At 36.9% G+C, this 27,519-nt stretch overlaps 1 protein-coding gene across 4 annotated transcripts in view; it reads left to right on the top strand.

Annotated features, from left to right (window-relative positions):
• Nucleotides 1-22,880: 22,880 nt before the first annotated feature.
• COL11A1 (collagen type XI alpha 1 chain) overlaps nt 22,881-27,519 on the top strand; it is a gene marked incomplete at both ends in the record, with an annotated part of 206,353 nt that continues 201,714 nt past the window's right edge. For all 4 annotated transcript variants that reach the window (XM_079696519.1, XM_079696517.1, XM_079696520.1 and 1 more), the window contains one exon: nt 22,881-22,986. In XM_079696519.1, the coding sequence (XP_079552645.1) occupies nt 22,881-22,986 (106 nt within the window). The remainder of the gene's footprint in view (nt 22,987-27,519) is intronic.

Below are 27,519 nucleotides of genomic sequence, written 5' to 3'. Positions count from 1 at the left end.
TTCATATGTTTTCATGTTAATAAGTAATGTTATTTGTTTCAACTTGGAGAACTCCCTAGTATTTCATGTTAGGCAGGTCTAGTGGTAATGAATTCTCTCAGCTTTTGTTCATCTGGGAAAGTCTTTATCTATTTTGCATTTCTGAAGAACAGCTTTTTTGGGTATAGTAACTTTGGTTGGCAGTTTTTCTTTCAGCACTTTGAATATATCATTCCATTTTCTCCTGGCCTGCAAAGTTTGTGCTGAGAAATCTGCTGATAAGCTTACAGATGGGCTCTCTTGTATACAATGTCACTTTTCTCTTGCTGCTTAAAAAATTCCTTCTCTTTGGTTTTTGACAGTTTGATTTAATGTGTTTTCAAGGACACCTCTTTAAATTTAGTCTATTTGAGCTTCATGAATCTGGATGTTTATTTCCCTTCCCAGATTTGAAAAGTGTCCATCTATTATTTCTTTAAATAGACTTTCCCTTTCTCTTTCTCTCTTTTGCTTCTAGGAATCCTATAATGTGTACATTAGTTTTCTTGATTAATCCCATAAACCCTTTAGGCTTTGTTAAATTTTTTTTATTATATTTTTTCTTTTTCCTCCTCTGACTAGGTAATTTCAAACAACCTGTCTTTATGCTTGCTGATTCATTCTTCTGCTTGTTCCAGTCTGTTATTGAACTCCTGAAGTAAATTTTTCAGTTCAATTATGAATTTTTGGGCTCTAATATTTCTGTTTGGTTCTTTATAATAATTTACATCTCTTTGTTGGTATTCTCATTTTGTTCATGTATCATTTTCCTGATTTCATTTACTTGTCTATCAGTGTTCTTTTATAACTCACTGGGATACTGTTAGGTGATTAATTTGAATTGTTTATAATCTAATTCATAAATCTCCATTTATTTGGAGTCAGTTATTGGAGATTTGGGGGGAGGTCAGTCACTGGAGCTGCATTTTTTTTCTTTTGATTGTGGCATATTTTCTTGATTCTTCATATTCCTCATAGAGTTGCACTGGTGCTTGCTCATTTGAAAAAATAGCACCTTTTCCCAGTCTCAGAGAGCAGTGCCAGTTGTAGGAGAACACCTGTTTCCTTTCCATTGTTGCTAGCTGTCCCAAGTGCCCAGGCTATGCCAGTCCTTAAGCACTTGCTATGAGGTGAAATCAAAACTGACCCCTCAAGGAACACAATGAAAGCCTGGGACAAGGCGTACTTTGCTTTCTCCTTTCCTCTAAAAGGAAGAGCCGCAATTCTGCAGCTTTGCCTAATCGCACAGAGCAGTGTTTGCTGTTTGGGTAAATCTACCCTTTTTCCTTTATTCCTAGCTGTTCCAGGCATCTAGGCTGTGTTGGTCTTTCAGTGCTTAGTATGAGATGAGATAGAAATCAACCCTTCAGAGGAGCACACCACAAGGCCAGGAGGTCAGGCAGCCAGGCTCTCACTTCACCCTCCTTTCTCCCTGAGGGGGAAGTCATAAGCCAAAGCAATCTTTTTGGCACTGAGCTAACTGGTTTGGGGGAGGAGTTAATTCAGCCTTATGTTCTTCTGAGATTGCTGCAACTTCATAACTGTATCCTGGATTTCACCTGAAGGTTTTTTGGTCCAAATATGCTTGTTATATCAGTGTTTCCATGGAAGAATTATGGCTAGGTCTTCTTATTCTGCCACCTTGCTGATGTCACCTCCTTCCTATTGTATTGGTATTTGGTCTCTCTAAAATATAAAAATATTAACAATATTTTCAGTGAGAGACAAATGATAGAAATATATTCATACTTTCAAAATTTTTGACTTTACTAGTTGTTATAAAAAATATGGTTCTAATTTAATTTAATTTATCTTGATACTTCATGTCAGTTGCTGTAAGTGGAAAGAGTCTACTCTTAGTAATAAATACTGATATTCACCGTTCAATCCTATCCATGACTTAGGTAAATGTTTTTCTTCAACTCAGTAATATTCATGCAAATTTCAGGAAATGATCTGTGTCAATATTTTTTTTCAATGGCTTTAAATTCACTGAAAATCTTTATTTGAAAAGTATTTCTTCATTTCCAATGAGTGCAGATATTGAAGTCTAGTAGGTAAGACAGGTGGTTTTTGGCATTGATCACATAATGACAGTAACATTTCCATATGTATGTTTTCAAAATACTCTCCATAGCATAATTTTCCACTCTAACACAATTTCTTTCTTAGTCATTGCTAAAATGTCATCTTTACTTTAAAGTGATATTTCAGTCTGAAAAATTGATTAAATTATTTACTAGTATGAACAATAGTGACAGCTGCTCTTTTTTTTTTTTTTTTTTTTTTTTGTGGTACGCGGGCTTCTCACTGCTGTGGCCTCTCCCGTTGTGGAGCACAGGCTCCGGATGCACAGGCTCAGCAGCCATGGCTCACGGGCCCAGCAGCTCCGCAGCATGTGGGATCTTCCCAGACCGGGGCATGAACCCGTGTCCCCTGCATCGGCAGATGGACTCTCAACCACTGCACCACCAGGGAAGCCCTGACAGCTGCTCTTATCAAGAAAAAAGTTCAGTAAATTTTGAAGATTTTTTGGGAGGGTGGGAAATAACAAAAAGATGTATAATTTTAATTGTTTTCACTACTGTATTAAATACTTTGTCACCAGATATTTTGTGGTAACAAGAAACAATATTGTGAAAGTGACTATACTACCCAAAACAATCTGCAGATTCAATGCAATCCCTATCAAACTACCAATGGCATTCTTCACAGAATCAGAACAAAAAATTTTGCAATTCATGTGGAAACACAAAAGACCCTGAATAGCCAAAGCAATCTTGAGAAAGTAAAACAGAGTTGGAGGAATCAGGCTCCTTGACTTCAAACTATACCACAAAGCTACAGTAATCAAGACAGTATGGTACTGGCACAAAAACAGAAATATATATCAATGGTACAGGATAGAATGCCCAGAGATAAACACATGCACATATGGTCATCTAATTTATGACAAAGGAGGCAAGAATACACAAAAGAGAAAAGACAGCATCTTCAATAAGCGGTGCTTGGAAAACTGGACAGCTACATGTAAAAGAATTAAATTAAAACACTACTTAACACCATACGGAAAATAAATGCCAACTGGATTAAAGACCTAAATGTAAGTCCAGACACTATAAAACTCTTTGAGGACAACATAGGAAAAACACACTTTGACATAAACCACAGCAACATCTTTTTTACCCACCTCCTAGAGTAACAGAAATAAAAACAAAAATAAGCAAATGGGACTTAATTAAATTTAAAAGCTTTCTCATGGCAAAGGAAACCATAAACAAGACGAAAAGACAACCCTCAGAATGGAAGCAAATATTTGCAAATGAAACAACAGACAAAAGATTAATCTCCAAAATATGGTGGTATAGTTTGAAACAGCTCATTGAGCTGAATGTCAAAAACACAAACAATCCAATTAAAAACTAGGCAGAAGACCTAAATAGACATTTCACCAAGGAAGACATACAAATGGCCAAGAGGCACATGAAAAGATGCTCAGCATCACTAATTATTAGAGAAATGCAAATCAAAACTACAATGAGGTATCACCTCACACCAGTCAGAATGGCCATCATCAAAAACAAATCTACAAACGATAAATGCTGGAAAGGGTGTGGTGAAAAGGGAACCCTCCTGCACTGTTGGTGGGAATGTAAATTGATACAACAGTATGGAGATTCCTTAAAAAACTAAAAATAGAACTACTATATAACCCAGCAATGCCACTACTGGACATATACCCTGAGAAAACCATAATTCAAAAAGAGTCATGTACCACAATGTTCAGTGCAGCACTATTTACAATAGCCAGGACATGGAAGCAACCTAAGTGTCCATCGACAGATGCATGGATAAAGAAGATGTGGCACATATAAACAATGGAATATTACTCAGCCATAAAAAGAAATGAAATTGAGTTATTTGTAGTGAGGTGGATGGACCTAGAGACTGTCATACAGAGTGAGGTCAGAAAGAGAAAAACAAATACTGTATGCTAACACATATATATGGAATCTAAAAAAGAAAAAAAATGGTAATGATAAACCTAGTTGCAAGGCAGGAATAAAGAGGTAGACATAGAGAATGGACTTGAGGACATGGGGTGTGAGGCGGAAGCTGGGGCGAAGTGAGAGTAGTATTGACATATATACACCACCGAATGTAAAATAGTTAGCTAGTGGGAAGCAGCAGCATAGCACAGGGAGATCAACTTGGTGCTTTGCGATGATTTAGAGGGGTGAGATAGGGAGGATGGGAGGGAGGATCAAGAGGCAAGGGATATGGGGACATATGTATGCATATGGCTGATTCACTTTAGTGTACAACAGAAACTAACAGAGTATTATAAAGCAATTATATTCCAATAAAGATCTATTAACAACAACAACAAAAGAAATTTGGACGGGAATGTTCATTGAAGATTTATTAATAGCCACAAACTGGAAACTACAAAAATGTCCTTCAATGGGTGAATGGTTAAATAAACTGTGGTAACATCTATACCACAGAATAGTACTCAGCAATGAAAAAGAATGAATTACTGATATATACAACTTGGATAAACCTCAAGGAAATTATGCTGAATTTTAAAAAAAAGCCAATTCCAAAAGGATACATACAATATTATTCCATTTATAAAACACTTGTGAAATAATAATTATAGAAATGGAGTGGTTGCCAGAAGTTAGGGGGTGTTCATGTGGGGGGAATGGGGGTGAACGTGGCTAAGGAGGGTTAACACAAGGGAGTCTTATGGTGATGGGACAGTTCTGTACCTTGACTGTGGTGGTGGTTACCTGAAGCTGCACATGTGATAAAATTGCATAGAGCAACATATACATACACGAATCTATAACTGGTGAAATCTGAATAAGCTCTATGGTTTGTATTATCAATTTCCTGATTTTGGTATTTCACTATAGAACAATAGTTTTGTAAGTTGTTAACATATGGGAAGGCTGGGTGAAGGGTGCACAGGACCTGCTTGTGTATTTCTTTGTGACTTCCTTTGAATCTATATTTATCTCAAAATAAAAAGTTTTAAAACTGCCAATAAAAAAAGTTTAAAAAATCACAATATATTAAAAAAAAATAAAGTGAGTCTTTTTTAGACAGCATATTGTTGAATCTTTTTTAAAAAATTCATTCTGTCAATCTCTGTGTTTTGATAGGAGAGTTTAAGCATTTACATTTAATTACTGATAAAGAAGAGTTTACAACAATGTAGTTTGAAATGATACCAAGTTAGCTTCAATAGCATACAAAATTCTGTTCCTATACAGATTTGTTCCACACTCCCTTATGGTGTTGTTGTCATGAATTGCATCTTTACACACTGTGCACCCATTAACATTGCATAAATTTGCTAGGGCCATCATAAAAATGTACCCCAGATCAGCTGGTTTAAACAACAGAAATTTATTTGCTAACAACTGTAGAAACTGGAAGTCTAAGATCAAGGTAGCAGCAGGTTTGCTTTTCTGAGGCAACTCTTTTTGCTTTACAGATGGCTGCCTTCTCACTGTATCCTCACATGGACTTTTTCTGCATGAGTGCAGGACAAGTATCTCTTCTTCTTATAAGGACACCATTCCCATTGGATTAGGGCCCTATTCTTATAACCTTATTTAACCTTAATTACTGTTTTAAAGACCTTATCTCCAAATATAGTCACATTGGAGGTTAAAGCTTGTACATATAAATTTGGGGGGAACAAAATTCAGTCCATAACAAACATAGATTTACAATTATTTTATGCCTTTTATTTTAAATTATGTAAAAAAAACAAAAAGAGTAGTTTTAAACCAAAACTAAAGCCATGCTGGATTTTATATTTCCGTATGTAGTTACCACTATCAAAGTTCTTTATTTCTTCATATGGCTCTGAGTTACTGTCCAGTGTTTTCTTATTTGAGTTTGATGGATTCCCTTTAACATTTCATAAATAAAACAAAAAAATAAAACAACAACAACAAAAAAAAAACAGGTCTATTAGCAACAAACTCTCTCAATGTTTGTTTGTTTGGAAATGGTCTTAATTTCTCCTTCATCTTTGAAAAATAATTTTGCTGTTGGATATAGAATGCTTGGTTGAAAGTTTTTTCTTTCAGCACTTAAAAAATTTTAATCCCATTCTCATCTGGCCTCCATGGTTTCAGATGATAAGTGTGCTGTTTACACCGCATTTTTTTTTTAATTTGGTGGTTTTTTTTTTTAATTACAGTAAGTATTTTTTTCTAGAGTTTTAACAGAGTTGATTCTGACCACTTTTGCTTGGTTTTTCAGTATTGCTGTAGGAAGACAGTTGCTTGGATCTGCTTACTCTGTCATTTTTGCTGACAACCTCTGATCCTTCTATGAATATTTGTCTTTGATTATTAAATTTAAAATGTCAAAAGTAGTGTCTAAACATAAGATCTGTTGAACTTTTGATAATTACATAATTCATATGAAGTTAAACATCCATGCCAAAACTCGAGATTTGTCTTCCAGTTATAGAGGAGTTAATTTACCATTTCTTGATAACTGAAATAACTTAAGCTTATCATTAATGAGGGTCACCATTTAAAAGCAGCAAATACAGATTTCAATTGATTTGCTTAATACATATCTTACAGGATATTCTGCATAAGAACCAAGAGATGACTAACTTACATTGTTATCTGATAAGTACAATGCATGACATTTGCTGCAGACAGAATGTTTTATTCCCACCAGAATTCATATATTAAAATCTCATCCCCAATGTGATGGTATTTGGAGGTGGGGCCATTGTGAGGTGATTATGTTATGAGGGTGGAGCCTTCATGGATGCAATTAGTGCCCTTATAAAAGAGGTCTCAAAGAGCTACATTGCCTCTTCTGCCATGTAAGTTTACAGTTAAAAGACATTCACCATCTATGAACCAGAATGTAGGTTCTCACCAGGTATTGAATCTGCTGGTACTTTGATCTTAGACTTCCCAGCCTCCTGAGCTGTGAGAAATAAATTTCTATTGTTAATAAGCCACCCAGTGTATGGTGTTTTAGTTATAACAGCCAAAACAGACTAAAACAACATTTTTCTTTTGAAATTATCTTAATTCCTTATCAATAAAACTAAAGCAGATTATTGCTGTCCTACTTGAAATTATGTACAAATCCTTGCCTCTTATATTTGTAAGTTTGTTCCTAAGCTTGGTTTATCGTTACTTCTTTTTTACTTCTTTTGTTAGTGATGGAAAGACATACTTTAGGTTACATATATGTGTGTGTGTGTGTGTGTGTGTGTGTGTGTGTGTATATATATATATATATATATAAAATACAGCTGGGTATAATTCCTAAAATGTTGTTTAGAGAATGGAAGGTCAGTTTGTACCAAATTTGCCAATGTAATAACTTTTTTTCTGGATTCCACTGTCATTATGGTTTAATTATATATGGAGGAATAATAATTTAATGATTCTAATGCTTCTTGTATAAGTATTGATTTCTCTACATGTGCTCTTTAATTCATTTTTTATATCATTTAACAAATATTATTTATATTTAGCAGTCTTTTTAAAAGCAAATATTTTGGAGAGTATGGAGAAAGGAATACTATTAAATATTTCTGAAAGAGCTTCCAAAGCAGTTGAGCACTCCATTTAAAAATGAAATCAAAAGTACTTAAAAAAATAGCGTATTAGTCACGTTTCCCCGGAGAAATAGAATCAATAAAACCTATATATATATATATATATATGGTGATTTTATATATATATATATATACATATATATATATATATATATATATATATATATATATATATATATGGTGATTTATTATGAGGAATTGGCTCATGTGGTTATAGAAGCTGAGAAGTCCCATGATCTGCCTTATGCAAGACGGGGATCCAAATGGTATAATTCAGTTGTAATCCAAAAGTCTGATACTCAGGGAAGCCAATGGGTAAATCCTAGTCCAAGGGCAAGAGAAGATGATAGATAAGATGAGATGTCTCATCTAAATAGAATATGTCAGAAAATGTATCATAGAGCAGCACTTCTTAAAACATTTTCTGAGACAGCTCTCTTTCTTCAACACTTCTCATTTATAAAGTCTGTTAAGAGTCTCTTTTTTTTTTTCTCTATTTCCATGTGCTCTCCACATTGCTTTCTCCTACTATTGCCCTGGCCTTCTCCCTCAGGATAAATAATGTTCTCCCATGCTGACTGCTTTTCTTGCAAAAATACTCAAACTTTTATTCCTATCCTAGCCCCTGAGATTCTGAGGCATAAACTTTTCTGGCAATCCAAATTTAGGAAAATGTCTTAGTAATAGATTTGAAAATGTCTCAAAGATGTCCATAAGCTATGAGAATATAAGGTTGGATAGGCATTCCCTGTGAATTTCCCCCAGGCATATTTCTGAAAACTAGGCTGAAGCAAAGACAGACCCAGGTTTTTAATAAATAACAATGAGTATATTTTCTGTTCTGTCATGAGACTAAATAAGCCACTATATATTTGTCAGAATACTATTTCTGATTATTATGTTATCATGTTTTGTTATAATCTCAAATAAAGATCTATTTAAGACAGTGCTAAAGAAAGTAGATTTAAAAAAATCACTTTCTGTAAGAAATAACATTTACTTCCAAAGTAGGGTGCCTGATTTCATAGGCAATTAATTAACTCATTAATAGATTTTTCTTTCTTTAATATGAGTAAGGTTATAGGATTTAGGCCAATGCCCCATTCAAATATTTATGGAATCACTCTCCATATTTATGACATATTTTTGAGGATAACTCATGACACTACTTTTGCTGTTATATATTTGCTGTATGATATGAATGTGTTTACATATAAAATAAAAAATGTATTTGTAACCCAATGATTTGAAATCCTTATATGAATTCCTTGACATCTTCATCTTCCATTCTTATCCATTCATCAAAATTTACTCAGTTACCCTGCTTCAGAATCATTGGGTAGAATCAACAGGAGAAGACAGTGGAGACTACAGGAAGAAGTGCTGGTTAGTTGTCAACATCAATGTTCATGGGAGCTTAGACATAAACCATGCAGGATTCTTATTAACATGAGATGGTGGAGATGAGAAGAAGATCTGAACTTGGTGGTACCTCTATCAGCAGAACTGATCCTTCTGAAGTTTTGAACCCTGTTTTAGTTAAATATTCCAATAAACTGTGCCTTATGGAGTATGTCAAACTTTGTCTTGATTGTCCAGACCTCAAAAGCTAGTTTCATAGGTAGTGCTGTGTTTAATCTTCCTTCCAGTTTGGTCAGAGCTCCATGGTACTGTCAGTAGCTTCCAGGGGGTCCAATCTCAGCTTGGGTCTCAGGAATATAGTGACTCATGTCTAAAGTTCCAGTGCTTTAAAATAATGGACAAAATTACATAAACAGACTCTTTTGTGTTTTAAAGAAGAATTAAAATGCACAATTAAGGTAAGTGGCAACAAAAGCATTCAAAGCTCAATAAGAATGGAGAAGTAAGATATTGAAGATATAGTACAGAATGAGGGTTTCTGCCCTCAAGGTATTTAGACTCTAGAAGATAATACTTATCTAAGGCTTGATATATACTCTACTTCAAAGTTTAAAGCTTGAATTATCAGTTCTTGTATAGTACTTGACAACTTTTAAGATGTTCCATGCATTTACAAAATATTGATGTAGTTATAATTATATTTCTTCTCTTTAACATATTGAATGTCTTCTCAGGAAGTGTGAAATGACTTGAGGTTCACTTCAGTAGTGTTTTCTGTTTGCAGATGCATATAAAGTTATAAAATAGTTTAGTAATCCCAGAAGAGAGTGAAACCTAAGGGTTGGTATTGGAATAAAAATAACTCATCTTCATTTATCTTTAAAAAGAAGCTTTTTGAATGTATTCAAAGATGTAACTCTTTTTATTTATAGATTAATAAGGCTCTGGTCACTGACATTACCTTTCCGTATTTTAATATTTGTATTACTGGGGATCTCATTCATTTTAATAATTAATCTATAAGGAAACAATGTGCTCATTATAAGATACAAAAATATGCTCTAAAATGCATTATTTATAAGGAAAGAATTGATAATGAGAGCAGAAGTGTGAAAATAAAATGTTTTTCATATATTCTGTTTCTGTATCCCTAGTTTGAACTTTGAGCGTCCCTAACCTCATCCTTAAAATGAAACTATTGAAATTGCCACATTCCTACCTCATGAAGAAACTATGAAGACTAACAACAACAACAACAACAAAACCATTAAGTATTTTAAATTAAAATGTTTGTATTTTAGTGGCAAAGGTATTTTGCTTTCAAAACTATACCTTCATGGTAAATACTGCTTATTTTGCAACAATTTGAATCCATATGTGATTTTCCAGCCTTATAGAGGAGATTGGGGAAACTTTTGAAATAAGATCTATTGTTTGTCCAGCATTTGAATGTGCAATAATTTGACCATACCAGTACTGGCAGAACATATAATATTGGGAGGGTTATTAAACACTGAGAATCTGCAAAACAAATTAAGTTGGACTTATTCATCACAGATGTTTTAAAAATCAGATCTATTTCAACATTCAACCATACTTACCAACCTTAAATCTTATATTTGGCATTCGTTTTGGCATCAAGAGAATGTATGACTGTCATATAAAAATAACAGAAATATTTTTTATAATTCAGAAATCTGTTTTGTGTGAGTCTTCAGATTTCTGGAGCATATGCATTTGATTTCAGAATTAAATGAATTGGTACAAATGGTAGAGGCACAAAACAGATTACAAATGGTTGTCTGGAAATAATATTCATTTAAGTCAAAAGTACTGACAAATGTCATTGGGATGGGTGAATCTATGAAGACATGATTGAGGTGAAAAAGAGGATTCACTTATTTTGGAAAGTGCACTGATATATTCAGTTATTTTTATTATTTATATTAGGAAATAATAAGTGTCAAAGGAAAACTATTTGCATATTCTCATTTTACTACCAAAATTAAATTTAAAAATTCATGAAATTGTTATGAGTAGATTCTTAAGAGTAAATAATCCCTATAAAGAATGTAAAATCCTTATCTCCAGCAACCTTATTTTATTAGGAACAGCCAATGTGAATCAAGACAATTACTACTCAAATGATAGTTAGGAAGCCATATACAGTGAAATATCATTGGGATATGTTATTGGTGTGGTAACTTCCTCTGGGCATGGTTTGTAGTTCACTAAAATCTTTAAAATCCCATCTTCAGGAGCTTCAAGAAGGCGGAAGAGTAAGAGGTGGAGATCACCATCCTCTGCACAAATACATCAGAAATACATCTACCTGTGGCACAACTCCTACAGAACACCTACTGAACGCTGGCAGAAGACCTCAGACCTCCCAAAAGGCAAGAAACTCCCCACGTACCTGGGTAGGGCAAAAGAAAAAAGAAAAAACAGAGACAAAAGAATAGGGACGGGACCTGCGCCAGTGGGAGGGAGCTGTGAAGGAGGAAAGGTTTCCACACACTAGGAAGCCCCTTCACGGGCGGAGACTGTGGGTGGTGGAGGGGGGGAAGCTTCGGAACCACGGAGGAGAGTGCAACAATGGGGTGCAGAGGGCAAAGCGGAGAGACTCCCGCACAGAGGACCAGTGCCGACCAGCACTCACCAGCCTCAGAAGCTTGTCTGCTCACCTGCCGGAATGGGGCGGGGCTGGGAGCTGAGGCTCCGGCTTTGGAGGTCGGATCCCAGGGAGAGGACTGGGGTTGGCGGCGTGAACACAGCCTGAAGGGGTTAGTGCGCCACAGCTAGCCGGGAGGGAGTCCAGGAAAAAGTCTGGAGCTGCCAAAGAGGCAAGAGACTTTTTCTTCCCTCTTTGTTTCCTGGTGCGCGAGGAGAGGAGATTAAAAGCACCACTTAAAGGAGCTCCAGAGACGGGCGCGAGCCGCGGCTATCAGCACGGACCCCAGAGACTGGCATGAGACGCTAAGGCTGCTGCTGCAGCCACCAAGAAGCCTGTGTGCGAGCACAGGTCACTATCCACACCTCCCCTCCTGGGAGCCTGTGCAGCCCGCCACTGCCAGGGTCCAGTGATGCAGGGACAACTTCCCTGGGAGAACACACGGCGCCTCAGGCTGCTGCAACATCACGCTGGCCTCTGCTGCCGCAGGCTCGCCCTGCACTCCATGCCCTGCCTCCCCCCGGCCTGAGTGAGCCAGAGCCCCCGAAGCAGCGGCTCCTTTAAACCCATCCTGTCCGAGCGAAGAACAGACGCCCTCAGGTGACCTACACGCAGAGATGGGGCCAAATCCTGAACCCCAGGAGCTGTGCGAACAAAGAAGAGAAAGGGAAATCTCTCCCAGCAGCCTCAGGAGCAGCGGATTAAATCCCCACAATCAATGTGATGTACCCTGCATCTGTGTAATACCTGAATAGACAACGAATCATCCCAAAGCAACGATATATATATATTTTTTTTTTCCCTTTTCTTTTTTTGTGAGTGTGTATGTGTATGCTTCTGTGTGTAATTTTGTCTGTATAGTTTTGCTTTTACCATTTGTCCTAGGATTCTTTCTTTTTTTTTTTTTTTTCTAGTATAGTTTTTAGCGCTTGTTATCATTGGTAGATTTGGTTTTGGTTTCTCTCTTGTTTCTTTCTGTTTTTTTATGGCTTAAAATATTTTTGAATAATTAGTTTTTATTTTAATAACTTTTTAATTTCATTTAATTTTATCTTCTTCTTTCTTTCTTTCTTCTTTTTTCTCCCTTTTGTTCTCAGCCGTGTTGATGACAGGCACTTGGTGCTCCAGCCAGGCATCAGGGCTGTGCCTCTGAGGTGGGAGAGCCAAGTTCAGGACATTGGTTCACAAGAGACATCCCAGCTCCACGTAGTATCAAACAGCGAAAATCTCCCAGAGATCTCCATCTCAATGCCAAGACCCAGTTCCACTCAATGACCAGGAAGCTCGAGTGCTAGCACCCTATGCCAAAAACCAGCAAGACAGGAACACAACCCCAACCATTAGCAGAGAGGCTGCCTAAAATAATAAAAAGGCCACAGACACCACAAAACACACCACCAGATGTGGATCTGCACACCAGAAAGACAAGATCCATCCTCATCCACCAGAACACAGACACTAGTCCCCTCCACCAGGAAGCCTACACAACACACTGAACCAAACTTACCCACTGGGGGCAGACACCAAAAACAACGGGAACTACGAACATGCAACCTGCAAAAAAGAGACCCCAAACACTGTAAGTTAAGCAAAATGAGAAGACAGAGAAACACACAGCAGATGAAGGACCAAGGTAAAAACCCACCAGACCTAACAAATGAAGAGGAAATAGGCAGTCTACCTGAAAAAGTATTCAGAATAATGATAGTAAAGATGATCCAAAATCTTGGAAATAGAATGGAGAAAATACAAGAAATTCTTAACAAGGACATAGAAGAACTAAATAGCAAACAAACAGTGATGAACAACACAATAAATGAAATTAAATATTCTCTAGAAGGGATCAATAGCATAATAACTGAGGCAGAAGAATGGATAAGTGACCTGGAAGATAAAAGAGTGGAAATAACTACTGCAGAGCAGAATAAGGAAAAAAAAAAAAAAAGAATTGAGGACAGTCTCAGAGACCTCTTGGACAAGATTAAACACACCAACATTCGAACTGTAGGGGTCCCAGAAGAAGAAAAGAAAAAGAAAGGGACTGAGAAAATATTTGAAGAGATTATAATTGAAAACTTCCTAATATGGGCAAGGAAATAGTTAATCAAGCCCAGGAAGCACAGAGAGTCCCTTAACAGGATAAATCCAAGGAGAAACATGGCAAAACACATATTAATCAAACTACTAAAAATTAAATACAAAGAAAAAATATTAAAAGCAGCAAGGGAAAAACAACAAATAACATACAAGGGAATCCCCATAAGATTAACAGCTGATCTTTCAGCAGAAACTCTCCAAGCCAGAAGGAAGTGGCAGGACATATTTAAAGTGATGAAAGGGAAAAACCTACAACCAAGATTACTTTATCCAGCAAAATCCTCATTCGGACTTGAGGGAGAAATGAAAACCTTTACAGACAAGCAAAAGGTAAGAGAATTCAGCACCACCAAACCAGCTTTACAACAAATGCTAAAGGAACTTCTCTAGGCAGGAAACACAAGAGAAGGAAAAGACCTAAATGAACAAACCCAAAACAATTAAGAAAATGGTAATAGGAACATACATATCGATAATTACCTTAAATGTAAATGGATTAAATGCTCCAACCAAAAGACATAGACTGGCTGAATGTCTACAAGAGACTTACTTCAACCTAGGGACACATACAGACTGAAAGTGAGGGGATGGAAAAAGATATTCCATGCAAATGGGAATCAAAAGAAAGCTGGAGTAACAGTTCTCACATCAGAAAAAATAGACTTTAAAACAAAGACTATTACAAGAGACAAGTGTACTACATAATGATCAAGAGATCAATCCCAGAAGAAGATATAACAATTGTAAATATTTTTTCACCCAACATAAGAGCACCTCAATACATAATGCAAATACTAATAGCCATAAACGGGGAAATCAACAGTAACACAAACATAGTAGGGCATTTTAACACCCCACTTTCACCAATGGACAGATCATCCAAAATGAAAATAAATAAGGAAACACAAGCTTTAAATGACACATTAAACAAGATGGACTTAATTGATATTTACAGGACATTCCATCCAGAAACAACAGAATACACTTTCTTCTCAAGTGCTCATGGAACATTCTCCAGGATAGATCATATCTTGGGTCACAAATCAAGCCTTTGTAAATTTAAGAAAATTGAAATCGTATCACGTATCTTTTCCGACCACAATGCTATGAGACTAGACATCAATTACAGGAAAAGATCTGTAAAAAATACAAACACATGGAGGCTAAACAACACACTACTTAATAACCAAGAGATCACTGAAGAAATCAAAGAGGATATCAAAAAATACCTAGAAACAAATGACAATGAAAACACGATGACACAAAACCTATGGGATGCAGCAAAAGCAGTTCTAAGAGGGAAGTTTATAGCAATAAAATCCTACCTTAAGAAACAGGAAATATTTCGAATAAACAACCTAACCTTGCACCTAAAGCAATTAGAGAAAGAAGAAAAAAAAACCCAAATTTAGCAGAAGGAAAGAAATCGTAAAGATCAGATTAGAAATAAATGAAAAATAAATGAAGGAAACTATAGCAAAGATCAATAAAACTAAAAGCGGATTCATTGAAAAGATAAACAAAATTGTTAAACCATTATCCAAACACATCAGGAAAAAAAGGGAGAAGACTCAAATCAATAAAATTAGAAATGAAAAAGGAGAAGTAACAACTGACACTGTAGAAATATAAAGGATCATGAGAGATTACTATAAGCAGCTATATGCCAATGAAATGGACAACCTGGAAGAAATGAACAAATTCTTAGAAATGCACAACCTTCTGAGACTGAGCGAGGAAGAAATAGAGAATATGAACAGACCAATCACAAGCACTGAAATTGACAGTGTGATTAAAAATCTTCCAACAAGCAAAAGCCCAGGACCAGATGGCTTCACAGGCAAATTCTATCAAACATTTAGAGAAGACCTAAAACCTATCCTTCTTACACTCTTCCAAAATATAGCAGAAGGAGGAACAGTCACAAACTCATTCAATGAGGCCACCATTACCATTGTACCAAAACCAGACAAAGATGTCCCACAGAAAGAAAACTACAGGCCAATATCATTGATGAACATAGATGCAAAATTCCTCAACAAAATACTGGCAAGCAGAATCCAACAGCACATTAAAAGGATTATACACCCAGATCAAGTGGGTTTTATCCCAGAAATTCAAGGATTCTTCAATATACGGAAATCAATCAATGTGATACACCATATTAACAAATTGAAGGAGAAAAACCATATGATCATCTCAGTAGATGCAGAGAAAGCTTCCGACAAAATGCAACATCCATTTATGATAAAAACCCTCCAGATAGTAGGCATAGAGGGAACTTACCTCAACATAATAAAGGCCATATATGACAAACCCACAGCCAACATCGTCCTCAATGGTGAAAAACTGAAACCATTTTCACTAAGATCAGGAACAAGGCAAGGTTGCCTACTCTCACCAATATTATTAAACATAGTTTTGGAAGTTTTAGCCACAGCAATCAGAGAAGAAAAAGAAATAAGAAGAATCCAAATTGGAAAAGAAGAATTAAAGCTGTCACTGTTTGGAGATGACATAATACTATACATAGAGAATCCTAAAGGTGCTACCAGAAAACTACTAGAGCTAATCAATGAATTTGGTAAAGTAGCAGGATACAAAATTAAAGCACAGAAATCTCTTGCATTTCTATACACTGATGATGAAAAATCTTAAAGTGAAATTAAAACACTCCCATTTACCATTGCAACAAAAAGAATAAAATATCTAGAAATAAACCTACCTAAGTAGACAAAAGACCTGTATGTAGAAAATTATAAGACACTGATGAAAGAAATTAAAGATTATACAAATAGATGGAGAGATATACCATGTTCTTGGATTGGAAGAATCAACACTGTGAAAATGACTCTACTACCCAAAGCAATCTACAGATTCAATGCAATCCCTATCAAACTACCACGGGCATTTTTTACAGAAGTAGAACAAAAAATTTCACAATTTGTATGGAAATACAAAAGACCCCGAATATCCAAAGCAGTCTTGAGAAAGAAAAACGGAGCTGGAGAAATCAGTCTCCCTGATTTCAGACTATACTACAAAGCTACAGTGATCAAAGAGTAGAGTAGTGGCACAAAAACAGAATATAGATCAATGGAACAGGATAGAAAGCCCAGAGATAAACCCATGCACATATGATCACCTTATCTTTGATAAAGGAAGCAAGAATATACAGTGGAGAAAAGACAGCCCCTTCAATAGGTGGTGCTGGGAAAACTGGACAGCTACATGGAAAAGAATGCATTTAGAACACTCCCTAACACCATACACAGAAATAAACTCAAAATGGATTAAAGACTTAAATATAAGGCCAGACACTATTACACTCTTAGAGGAAAACATAGGGAGAACACTACATGACATAAATCACAGCAAGATCCTTTTTGACCCACTTCCTAGAGAAATGGAAATAAAAACAAAAATAAACAAATGGGACCTAATGAAACTTAAAAGCTTTTGCACAGCAAAGGAAACCGTAAACAAGGCGAAAAGACAACCATCAGAATGGGAGAAAATATTTGCAAAAAAAGAAACTGGTAAAGGATTAATCTCCAAAATTTACAAGCAGCTCATGCAGCTAAATATCATAAAAACAAACAACCTAATCCAAAAATGGGCAGAAGACCTAAATAGACATTTCTCCAAAGAAGATATACAGATTGCCAACAAACACATGAAAGGATCCTCAACATCACTAATCATTAGAGAAATGCAAATCAAAACTACAATGAGGTATCACCTCACACCAGTCAGAATCGTCATCAAAATCTCTACAAACAATAAATGCTGGAGCGGGTGTGGTGAAAAATGAAACCTCTTGCACTGTTGGTGGGTATGTAAATTGATACCGCCACTATGGCGAACAGTATGGAGGTTCCTTAAAAAACTAAAAATAGAATTATCATATGACCCAGCAATGCCACTACTGGGCATATATGCTGACAAAACCATAATTCAAAAAGAGTCATGTACCACAATGTTCATTGCAGCTCTGTTTACAATAACCAGGACATGTAAACAACCTAAGTGTCCATCGACAGATGAATTTATAAAGAAGATGTGGCACATATATACAATGGAATATTACTCAGCCATAAAAGAAACGAAATTGAGTTATTTGTAGTGAGGTGGATGGACCTAGAGACTGTCATACAGAGTGAAGTAATTCAGAAAGAGAAAAACAAATATTGTATGCTAACACATATATATGGAATTTAAGAAAAAAAAGTTCATGAAGAACCTAGGTCTAAGATGGGAATAAAGATGCAGACCTACTAGAGAATGGACTTGAGGATACGGGGAGGGGGAAGGGTAAGCTGGGACAAAGTGAGAGAGTGGCATGGACATATATACAGGACCAAATGTAAAATAGATAGCTTGTGGGAAGCAGCCGCATAGCACAGGGAGACCAGCTCGGTGTTTTGTGACCACCTAGAGCGGTGAGATAGGGAGCGTGGGAGGGAGGGAGACACAAGAGGGAAGATCTATGGGGATATACATATATGTGTAACTGATTCACTTTGTTATAAAGCAGAAACTGACACACCATTGTAAAGCAATTATATTCCAATAAAGATGTTAAAAAAAAAATCCCATCTTCTACTTCTATTGTTAGAGATGTTGATGTTTTCCTATAACACTTTGTAGAAAGTCTTGTTTAATATTTGCTGACACACAGGAGCTTCGTAAATGCCAAATCCATTCAATTAAGAAGAAAAAAAACAACAGAGAGTAAAAATATCTTGACAAAGGTCCAACAAATATTTAAGGTTTTGCCCTGAGTCATTCTTTTCTCTGTTCCTCTCTTCTATGTTTGGATAATAATGAAAAAGAACTATGATAGCTTCCTGTAAGTATAGCTAACTAAAGGATATTTTTAAGAGAGATGTACATGAATGTATAAGGCAATAGGTCTTGCTTGTTTGGGGTTCATTTAGATTTTATTTTACGTTAAGTTCTCTTAAACAGCATGGGTCTGTCATCTCTGAATTGACTCCTTCAACACCCTAACAGACCAAACTTTTCATCTGAGGATTGTTTTATCGTTAAAATTGAGCTAAATTTAGATTCCTCTCAAGTTCTGTATGTTATTTCACAGTAAAGGTGCAGAAAAATACCCAATCATCACTGTGGGGTAATTGTGAGCTAGGCTGACTATGAAAATAAACTTCTCTATCCCTTCCCCCCCCCCCAACTTTCTATAATACAATGGTCCATCTGTGGGGTAAGAGGGACCAACTCCACTTTAAAACAGAAAATATTTTTTAGCTATTCATGTATTAGAAAAAAAAAAAGCTGTAAAATAAATGTCAAACTGCTTAGTCATTTCTTTCTTAAAATAATTGACCTAAAGTTCAGAAAAGGGCAAGAAAGACAAACTATTAGGCACAGTAAGAGAGGGATTACATTCAACAGCAATTTTCTTTTAAACATTTTAAGTATTTCTGATATGTGCAAAAGTTTCCCACTCCCATAATAATTTCTCATTCAATAAGTCAAATTTGATGGTTTTAGTTATTGCACAGTGTTTGGAGAAAATGTTCATATATATATCCTCTCTCTCTCTTTCTCCCTCTCTCTCTCTGTTGTGAATACCAAATCATTTCAAAGATGATGCATCTTTTCAAAACTCTACTCCTTTCACCTAATTCTACCTCTAGTAGTTTAAGTCTTAGTGTAGAGTTCCCTCTACCTCAAATACTCTATTACTGTTTGCATTAGGGACATCCAGCTATGGACAAGGTTTCTTTAGTTCCAGTTTTGTTATGGAGGTCTCAATATTTAAAACATTTCTTTTGAATCTGCATCCCCTCGTTCCTAGGGATTTTTGACAATATTAAGGGAGTGTTATGAGCATTACACAATGTTTAATAAAGCTCTGTGAACTCTGAAGATTGTCTAGAACATTTAAGTTCCCCTAATATGACCTCTAATCAATTATCAAATTACTCTCTAAGTTTCCCAGACAAACCAATATGGATAAGTGGTCAATCTAAAATACTGCTACAAAGGATGTGACTATTTTTTCTCTAAACTGTTTTCATCTTGTTTTTGAAAGACTTGTGATGAAAGCAAATTCTACAAAGCCGAATAAATATAACAATATAGGAAATGTCCTACAGCTAATTGTGCTCCAAATAAAAGACATATGTCAAGAAAATTGTCACATTCTATTACATTTCTGAAGCTCTATATAACAGTTAGCAAGGACTGGCTGAAAGATGGCCTAGGAAACAACGTCCCTGGAAGTCATCCCCTGTGAAGCTGAATGTAGTGAGGTGGGTCTCTTCTAGCTTCCCTTTACGCACTTTACTATTTAGCATTATACTTCCTCCTGATGACTCCACCTCTTGCAAATCCATGGGCAAGATCCTAGGAGGTTCTTAACCTGGCAACTAGCTATAGGCTAGAGGGGTTAGGCATAATTAACTATTCCTTACTATGAATCCACTATATTTCCTTCCAGAGCATTAATTCAGACCCAGGTTATGCCCCTCTGGGCAGTGGCCAGGAGAATTCAGACCACAGAATACAGAGAGCATAAGGTAGTAATAACTCTATTCACCCAAGCCACTTTGCCTGAAAGGACTCATTCACCGCACTGAGAAGGCCTGAGATGTGACCAGAAGGTGGGGCTTGCTAGACAGACTGCAACATTTCTCACCTCCTAGAACAGTATCAGGCCATGGAATTCTCTATAAATCCAGAGAGTTAATGAGAAACAGTTTGGAACACCATTTCTACATGTTGCTGCAAGCACTGTAACTCAATCTAGCTCTTGAGTTGATTTAGGATTCTGGTAGCTTCATAAGTAATGTGTTTCTAAACTTTGTATTCATTTCACTGTTTTACATTTAAGAGAAGACCTAGAAAATAAGTTTAAAAATATACCAAGAATTGGACAAAAAAATTCAGATTTCAAAAAATTGTGTTAACTGAAAATTCACACAAATTTTTCACTTTGAGAAGATGAAGGATAATGAAGGTGATAAATTTAGGTATATTTTTACCTTAAGGTTCTTAATTTTTAATTATGCATTTTACATTCAAACACAGTATGATATTTAATTATTTTATTAAATTATATTAACAATTTGAGGTTATAATCAGAAAAACTAGTTGGGGATATTTCCCTGCAGCTGATATAAGGCATCTCAAACATTCCGCAAGCAACATTATTAATACAAAGTATTTTTTTACCTATTATCTAAGAGGTAAATTTCTTGATGTGGGAATGGTTCTTTGTCACAGAGAGTGACAGTCTTGTTGAAAGTATTTTTTAGTTGCTTTCCTCATTTTACATGCCTCTTATACATGTTCTTATACAATTCCATCTTGGGCCTCAGTATAGTCTCTGAACACCTTCCTTCCAACTCTTATACCACATAGCTAGAATATCTGATTAATCTCACGGGTCATGGGGTATATTTTGGTAACTAATAGAAAATTAGATTTCTAAAAATTAGTGGACATATGCGCCTCATAAACTTAGTTGAGAATCCTTAAGCCTTGAAATATCTTAAATACTCCGCAGAGGTCCTGGCCAAAGCTTCCATTCTTTACCAACAGGAGAATGTATTCATTCACTCAGCACATCTCTATTGAATGCCTAATATATGCTGGCACCTTGTTTGGCTCTGTTCCAGAAAATTTTTGAGAGACATCTTAAGAAATATTAAGAACAAAAAGGAGCCAATAAGAGGGAATCATTTAAACGTGGAGAAAATGACCACAGAATCGATACTCCGGGTTTAAGTGGATTACTTTGAAGAGGGGTAAGTAGAAGGAATTTAGAAACCTGCCCCTTTCTTATTATTTTCACTGTGGAGTGACCATATTTTCAGCTCCTGAGGCCCTTTATGAGGAGCTGTGGGCCTAGACGCTTGGAGATCTCTGTGAGTTGCTTTCCCTGTCTTTTCTCCTCCCCCTCTGTCCCCTCATCCGGGTTCAGGATGGAATCAGCTGGAAAATTCAATTACTCACCCCCTTAATGTCAGCTCCCATACATTTCTTTCTCCTCCCGCCTCAGAGTACAGTTCAGCTCTTTAAGAGACAAGCCTCTGAATGAAGCTAGCGTAGAATCTAAACATTCAAGAGAGAAACCTGTCAGTTTCAGACCTCGACGGAGAGCTTCCCTATAAAATCATGGGTTTTGACCTCTTGGGTCCCTCCATCTCACCTTCATCCCTTTCTTTTAATTCTCGGTTTAAAAAAAATATTAAAAATTCTTTTCGGAGCAGGCAAAGCAATGAGTCCGCTGGTTCCACGTCTGCTATAAGAAGCAGACTTTTGCACAAGGATAAGGTTACGGCTGGCAGCCCAGAACTCCAGCGGTGTGGCGGATCAGACGCTGGGCTCCTCCCCTCCCCCGCCGACGAGCGAGAGGCTAACAGACGGGTGCAAGAAGACAAGTAGCTGTTTTTATTGAATACAGAAGCTCCTTGAAAACTCTGTGGACTCCGGGGCTCTCCTGCAATTCCTTTCATTCCCAAAGTGCTGGAGCCAAGCACGCGTCCCCCGTAACTCCCTCCCATTTCTTCTCGGGGATTTGGGTAGGAGAAGAGGGAGGGGAGGAGTGGGGAGATGGGGAGGGGGGTGGTTGGTGGGCTGGGCTTGCAGGGAGACCTGATTCTTGGGCAAAAGAGAGGGGGGCGGGCTCGGGGCTGCCCGCGAGGCGTGTGATTGGGTCTGACCTTCAGCGGGCTTGTCAGTTTCGCCCGGGGTAAGGGGGGCGCCGGAGGGGAGTGGGCGGAGGAGGGGGCTGCCCAGAGCCTCTCGTCCGGCCCACAGACGGCATGAAGCCTTTAGGGGCACGCAGTCCTCACAGATTTTTGGTTGAAGCCCCTCATCTGCCTTCAGTCTGAAGGCAGGGCCCCGCAGAGGACGGATCGGAGGGTCCCGACCAGCGGGGCCGACCGAGAGGGAGAGGAGGGGGCGAGAGACAGGAAGGAAGCAAACCATCAAATTTAAAGAAAAAGCCCTTTGACTTTTTCCCCCTCTCCCTCTCCAATGGCTGTGTAGCAAACATCCCCGACGATACCTTGGAAGGGAGTTGGTCTGCAGTCGCGTTTTCGTGGGTTAAGTTCACAGTTGTGAGTGCGGGGCTCGGAGATGGAGCGGTGGTCCTCTAGGTGGAAAACGAAACGGTGGCTCTGGGATTTCACCATAACAACTCTCGCACTGACTTTCCTCTTCCAGGCTAGAGAGGTCAGAGGAGGTAAGAAAAAAATGGTTTTGGGGAGGTGGGAGATTGCTGTCTGTCTTTCTCATTCTGTGCCCCTCCCCCCTTCCTTCTTCCAACCTCCCTCCCCCCGCCCCAAAGAAGCAATTCTCTTAAATTCAGATTGTAGCTGCCATCAGGTTGGAAGTGAAGACTGGAGAGAGAGATGGATGTAGGCGGGACAGTAATGGGAGAAGAGGTAGCAGGAAAAAAAAAGATCTGTCAGGCACAGAGCCTGCTGAAATGCCCTTCACCACTTTCCAGGGGCTTTGAAAAGAGGAAAAGTATTACCTTGAACACAAGGGCAGTTGTACAAAGCTTTTGTTTGAGGAACAGTCCTTAGACTGCCCTTTGAGCACATCTTCTGGTTTCTTCAGATTCTAACTAATGGAAATGCTTTTTTAAAGGTGAGCTGAGGAGAAAATATAGAGAAAGTGTATAAAATGAACCTTGATGAAGTTCTCAAGCTGTTTTACTTTTAGGGATATGAGAGGAAGCAGGGGGCCTGAATCTTGAAGACTGAGAACACTGTGTGTGTGTGTGTGTGTGTGTGTGTGTGTGTGTGTGTGTGTGTGTGTGTGTGTGTGTGTGGCATTTTGAGGAGATGTTAAGAGGAAAAAATGGGAGATTATAAGAAATGGATAAAGATAGGAAGAAGTTTTTTCCCGATATTTCAGCCCCCTCCTCCTCCTGTGACCCCTCCCACCCCCAACTTCTTCTTGCAGGTTGGACGTGCAGCTCTCTTGGAGAATGATGAAACTCGCCAAGCAAATGGGGTGGGGGTGGAGGAATAGGGATTGGAGGGAAGGGGAGGGGGCGTGGGGTGGGATGGGAGGAGAGAGGTAAGGAAAAGTTCCTACGTGGCACCACCAAATATTCAATGACCAGACCTGCTCGGGAGACAGCAGCCCTGTCAGTACCCAAGGAGGGAGAGCGACTTCACTCCTCCCCTCCGCCTCCTCCCTCCCCTTCCCCCACCCTTTCCCGCAAAGGCATCTGGCTGGAGCGGTCCGTTAGGTGCCGTAGACACGGCTGGCGGGAGGACTCCTTTGGAGTTAAGGGAGCCCAGACAGCTTAGAGTAAAAAAGCAAGCTTTGTCAGGAGTGCGCAGAGAAGTGGGGGGGTAAGAAGGAGGGTGGCGATGATTGGCTGAGGGAGAAAGAAACTGTCAACCCCAAATGCGCAGGCTTTAGCGGAAACCTGAGTCTGACCCTGTGGGTGCCAAGATCTGAGTTCTCCCTAATGGGAGTTAGCGCTCCCGGAGGCCGAACTCTGCGAAACCAGGTCTGTATTTCTTCTCCACACTTTGTGATGTTCACCTTCCTGAGTAGAGGGCAGTGGTGGATTATTCCTCTGTGACTTTTCCTGGAGAATACAGTCAGAGCCTCGTTAGGACTATATTTGAATTTTGAAGTAAGTTATGCTAATTACGTGGATTCATTCATTTCTACATTTTAAAAGATAAATAGTAGAGTCTTGAAAGTGGAATCCATCAAAAATTTTGTATTTTACCTTTGGTACCTGGTCACCAGCTGGATTGGTCTGTTCTGTCAGCAGGTCTGCCCTCTGCTGGTTTTATTATTTGGAATTCAAGCAACTGTGTTAGTAAATGAGGCCTCTTAAAATCCTTCTAAGTATATACAGTGATGCTGAAAAAGGACACTCGATTAAGGAAGAACAGATATGCTGTTTCTTTTTGAGCTTTTTCAGCCATTTCTTTTGTTCAAACGTAGGAAAAAGTATCATAATGGCAGCTATTTTTTTTTTAATGTGGAAACTAAGACTTTCTTCAATGAAGACAAATGCACTATAAACTCAAGAGACGTTATCATAGGCATTCAGGGGTTATTTCACGGAAGATGTTTCATTTCCACACTGGGACTTCCTTAAAGCTCTAAGGAGATCAGAAAGATCAAATTTCTACACTTGTGATGCATAATTTTTTTTTTCATTTAAATGTAGCTGCATACCTAAAACACTTTTAAACAAACATCTCAGTACCACATCAAATAAATGGTGGAAAAAGAACCTTCTCTATTATTATAAAGCCATCTAATGTGAGAAATAGCAAACTTTAAGGATAATATGTTGTTTCTGTTTGTCATTTTTGATGAAATGTCTCGAAAGTTATATGGTTATTTGGATCTTCATATTGTAAGATTTGGTATTTGTTTCACCAAGTTACTAGGTGCTTATTGCTTAGTGGGAAGCTACACATTTTAAACCTACTCTTGTAGTCATTCTTTGGCCCTTAATGAACTTCAAAAAGGAAATAGTATATTACATATTAATGCTTAAAAAGGAAACACTAGCCTGAATCACCTCACAAGGGGAAAATAAACTCAATGTCTAGCTCTCATACTAGCCTTCAGATTTGCAATTGATGTAACAATGAATAAGTTCCTAAATAAGGTATTATGTACTAGTATTATACTATAATTTATTGATTTCACTGAGGCACACTGGTGTGATTTGGTTGATAAACCAAAAGATAATTTAAAACAGCCTATTTTCATCTAAATTTTGTATTTCTTGGATTAAAAACACTAAAGCCTTAAAAAGTTCTGAGTCATAAAAAACTGGACTCTAAAAGTGTGTAGTTAGGATGCTGAAACATCTAATCTTACAGAGAAAAGTTCTTGGAGTGAATGAATTAAAAGAAAATTTATGAACAAACACAGAGTTATATTATTTTACCTTGCAAATCCAAACTCTGTAACTTGGTAATCTTTAACTTACTTATTTAAAATTTTAGTATTTATTATGATTTAGCATAAAAGAGTAAGCATTATTTTTTATAATATATTTCATTTCATTAACTTCAATTTCATGATTCATATATTTGCTTATGGTTAATATAAATGTTTTATCTCATGAATTTATGAATTTCATTTTCAATTAATTCATTACTTATTATAGGTAGAACCTGAGATTTACTGGAATTTATAGAGACTATAGCCTGTAATTGTGTAAAGATAGACAGTTTTAAGATAGATGGTTTTAAGCGGTTTTCAAAGGAGTTAAGCTAAATTGAGTATGAAGGAAAAAAAATATCTAATTGAATCATTTTTCACTAATTAAGATGGTATTCAACCTTTGGTGGTTGAGCCAGTACTGTGCCTTGCAAAAAGTTGATTAATTTTATGAAGAACTTTCAAAGCTTGTCAGCAATTGGTAGTGAGCCCTGCTGGAGTGTTTTGAGTGCCTGGGATCAGCAGGTGAAATGGTGCTGGCTTCCAGAGTATGTGCTAATCCAACTTTGCAAAGAGATCAAGTTTGTCCCTGTGGTTACTTAATCAGAAATCAGTTAAAAGATCAGATATGCTTCTGATGACAAATGCAATGTCTTCTATGATTATTAATATTGTCTTTCCATTTGTTTTTTAAATCAAAATGGACAAAGTCTGTAATAAACAATAAAGAAAAATAGGTATCTTATGAGAAGCATCTTCCTGAATCTTTTATACAGATAACCTTAGTTTAGGTGACACATATATATTCAGTTAATTATAGACACTTTCACAAAATTGTCTATTAGTTTTGAAATTAATTTTATCAATATCTTAATGTGACAATTCACTTTATAACTAATACTTAACTAGAATCTACTTTATAAAAATCACTCTCTAAGAGGTACTCTCAGTTTTAAATAAAGTTATGAAGTTGCAAAACAATAAATGTATATACCTAGATAGTATGATTGCTTATGATTTATTTAATTAATTTTTAGCTTCTGTGTTTGCCTCAATTTGTGACTAAAATTGAAGGAGCACATTATTCAAGTTATCATTAAAATATAGCAAGGCAAATATGAGCCTCTTTTCAGATTTGTGGATAGGATTTCTTATAAAAAACCTAAGTAGTCACCTTTCTTTTCTAAAATTTTGCTTCTTTTCTGAGACAAATTTCTCTTCACTCTGGTTAATTTATAGAAGCACTACCTATGTAATGATAATGAATGGACTTGAATCAAGCTTGGGTGAGAGTGTGTAATAAAAAGCTGAATCTTTCCAAAGGAAGAAAAGGTGTTTAGATTTTTTAAAGAGAATGCTTGAGATAGAAATTCTTATAAAAATTGCATCTCTATACTACCTTCTCACTTTACTAACGAGGAAACTAAGGCACAGAAAATTTATTAGCTGAGTCCTCTTTCTCAAAAAAAATATTCTTATAATAGTCAAGCCTTTTCTAATGAGTAAGGTGAAGATTTGCAATAGTGATAAAAATATCTTTAAATAACAGTAGTCTGAGACAATGGAATAAACAATTATTACTTAATGCATATGTATTTATAGAATATGGAATGACCAAATATAACTTAAATGTACATGCTGGAGTTTAAATTAGTGAGAAGATAGATTAAGTGAAAATGACTGATTTAAAGAAAAACAGGAAATTATAGAAAGCATTTAAAAATTTTTCAAAGTTCCAAGTTTAGAGATAGGTAATTTGTATTGTTAATATACCTAATTACGTGATTCTATAAGATTATCTGTATCAAAGTAGAAAGCACAAGTTTGTAAAATATTT

Source organism: Hyperoodon ampullatus, assembly GCF_949752795.1.
Source record: "Hyperoodon ampullatus genome assembly, chromosome: 2".
NCBI lineage: Eukaryota > Metazoa > Chordata > Mammalia > Artiodactyla > Ziphiidae > Hyperoodon > Hyperoodon ampullatus.
This window is presented reverse-complemented; position numbering and strand designations above follow the sequence as displayed.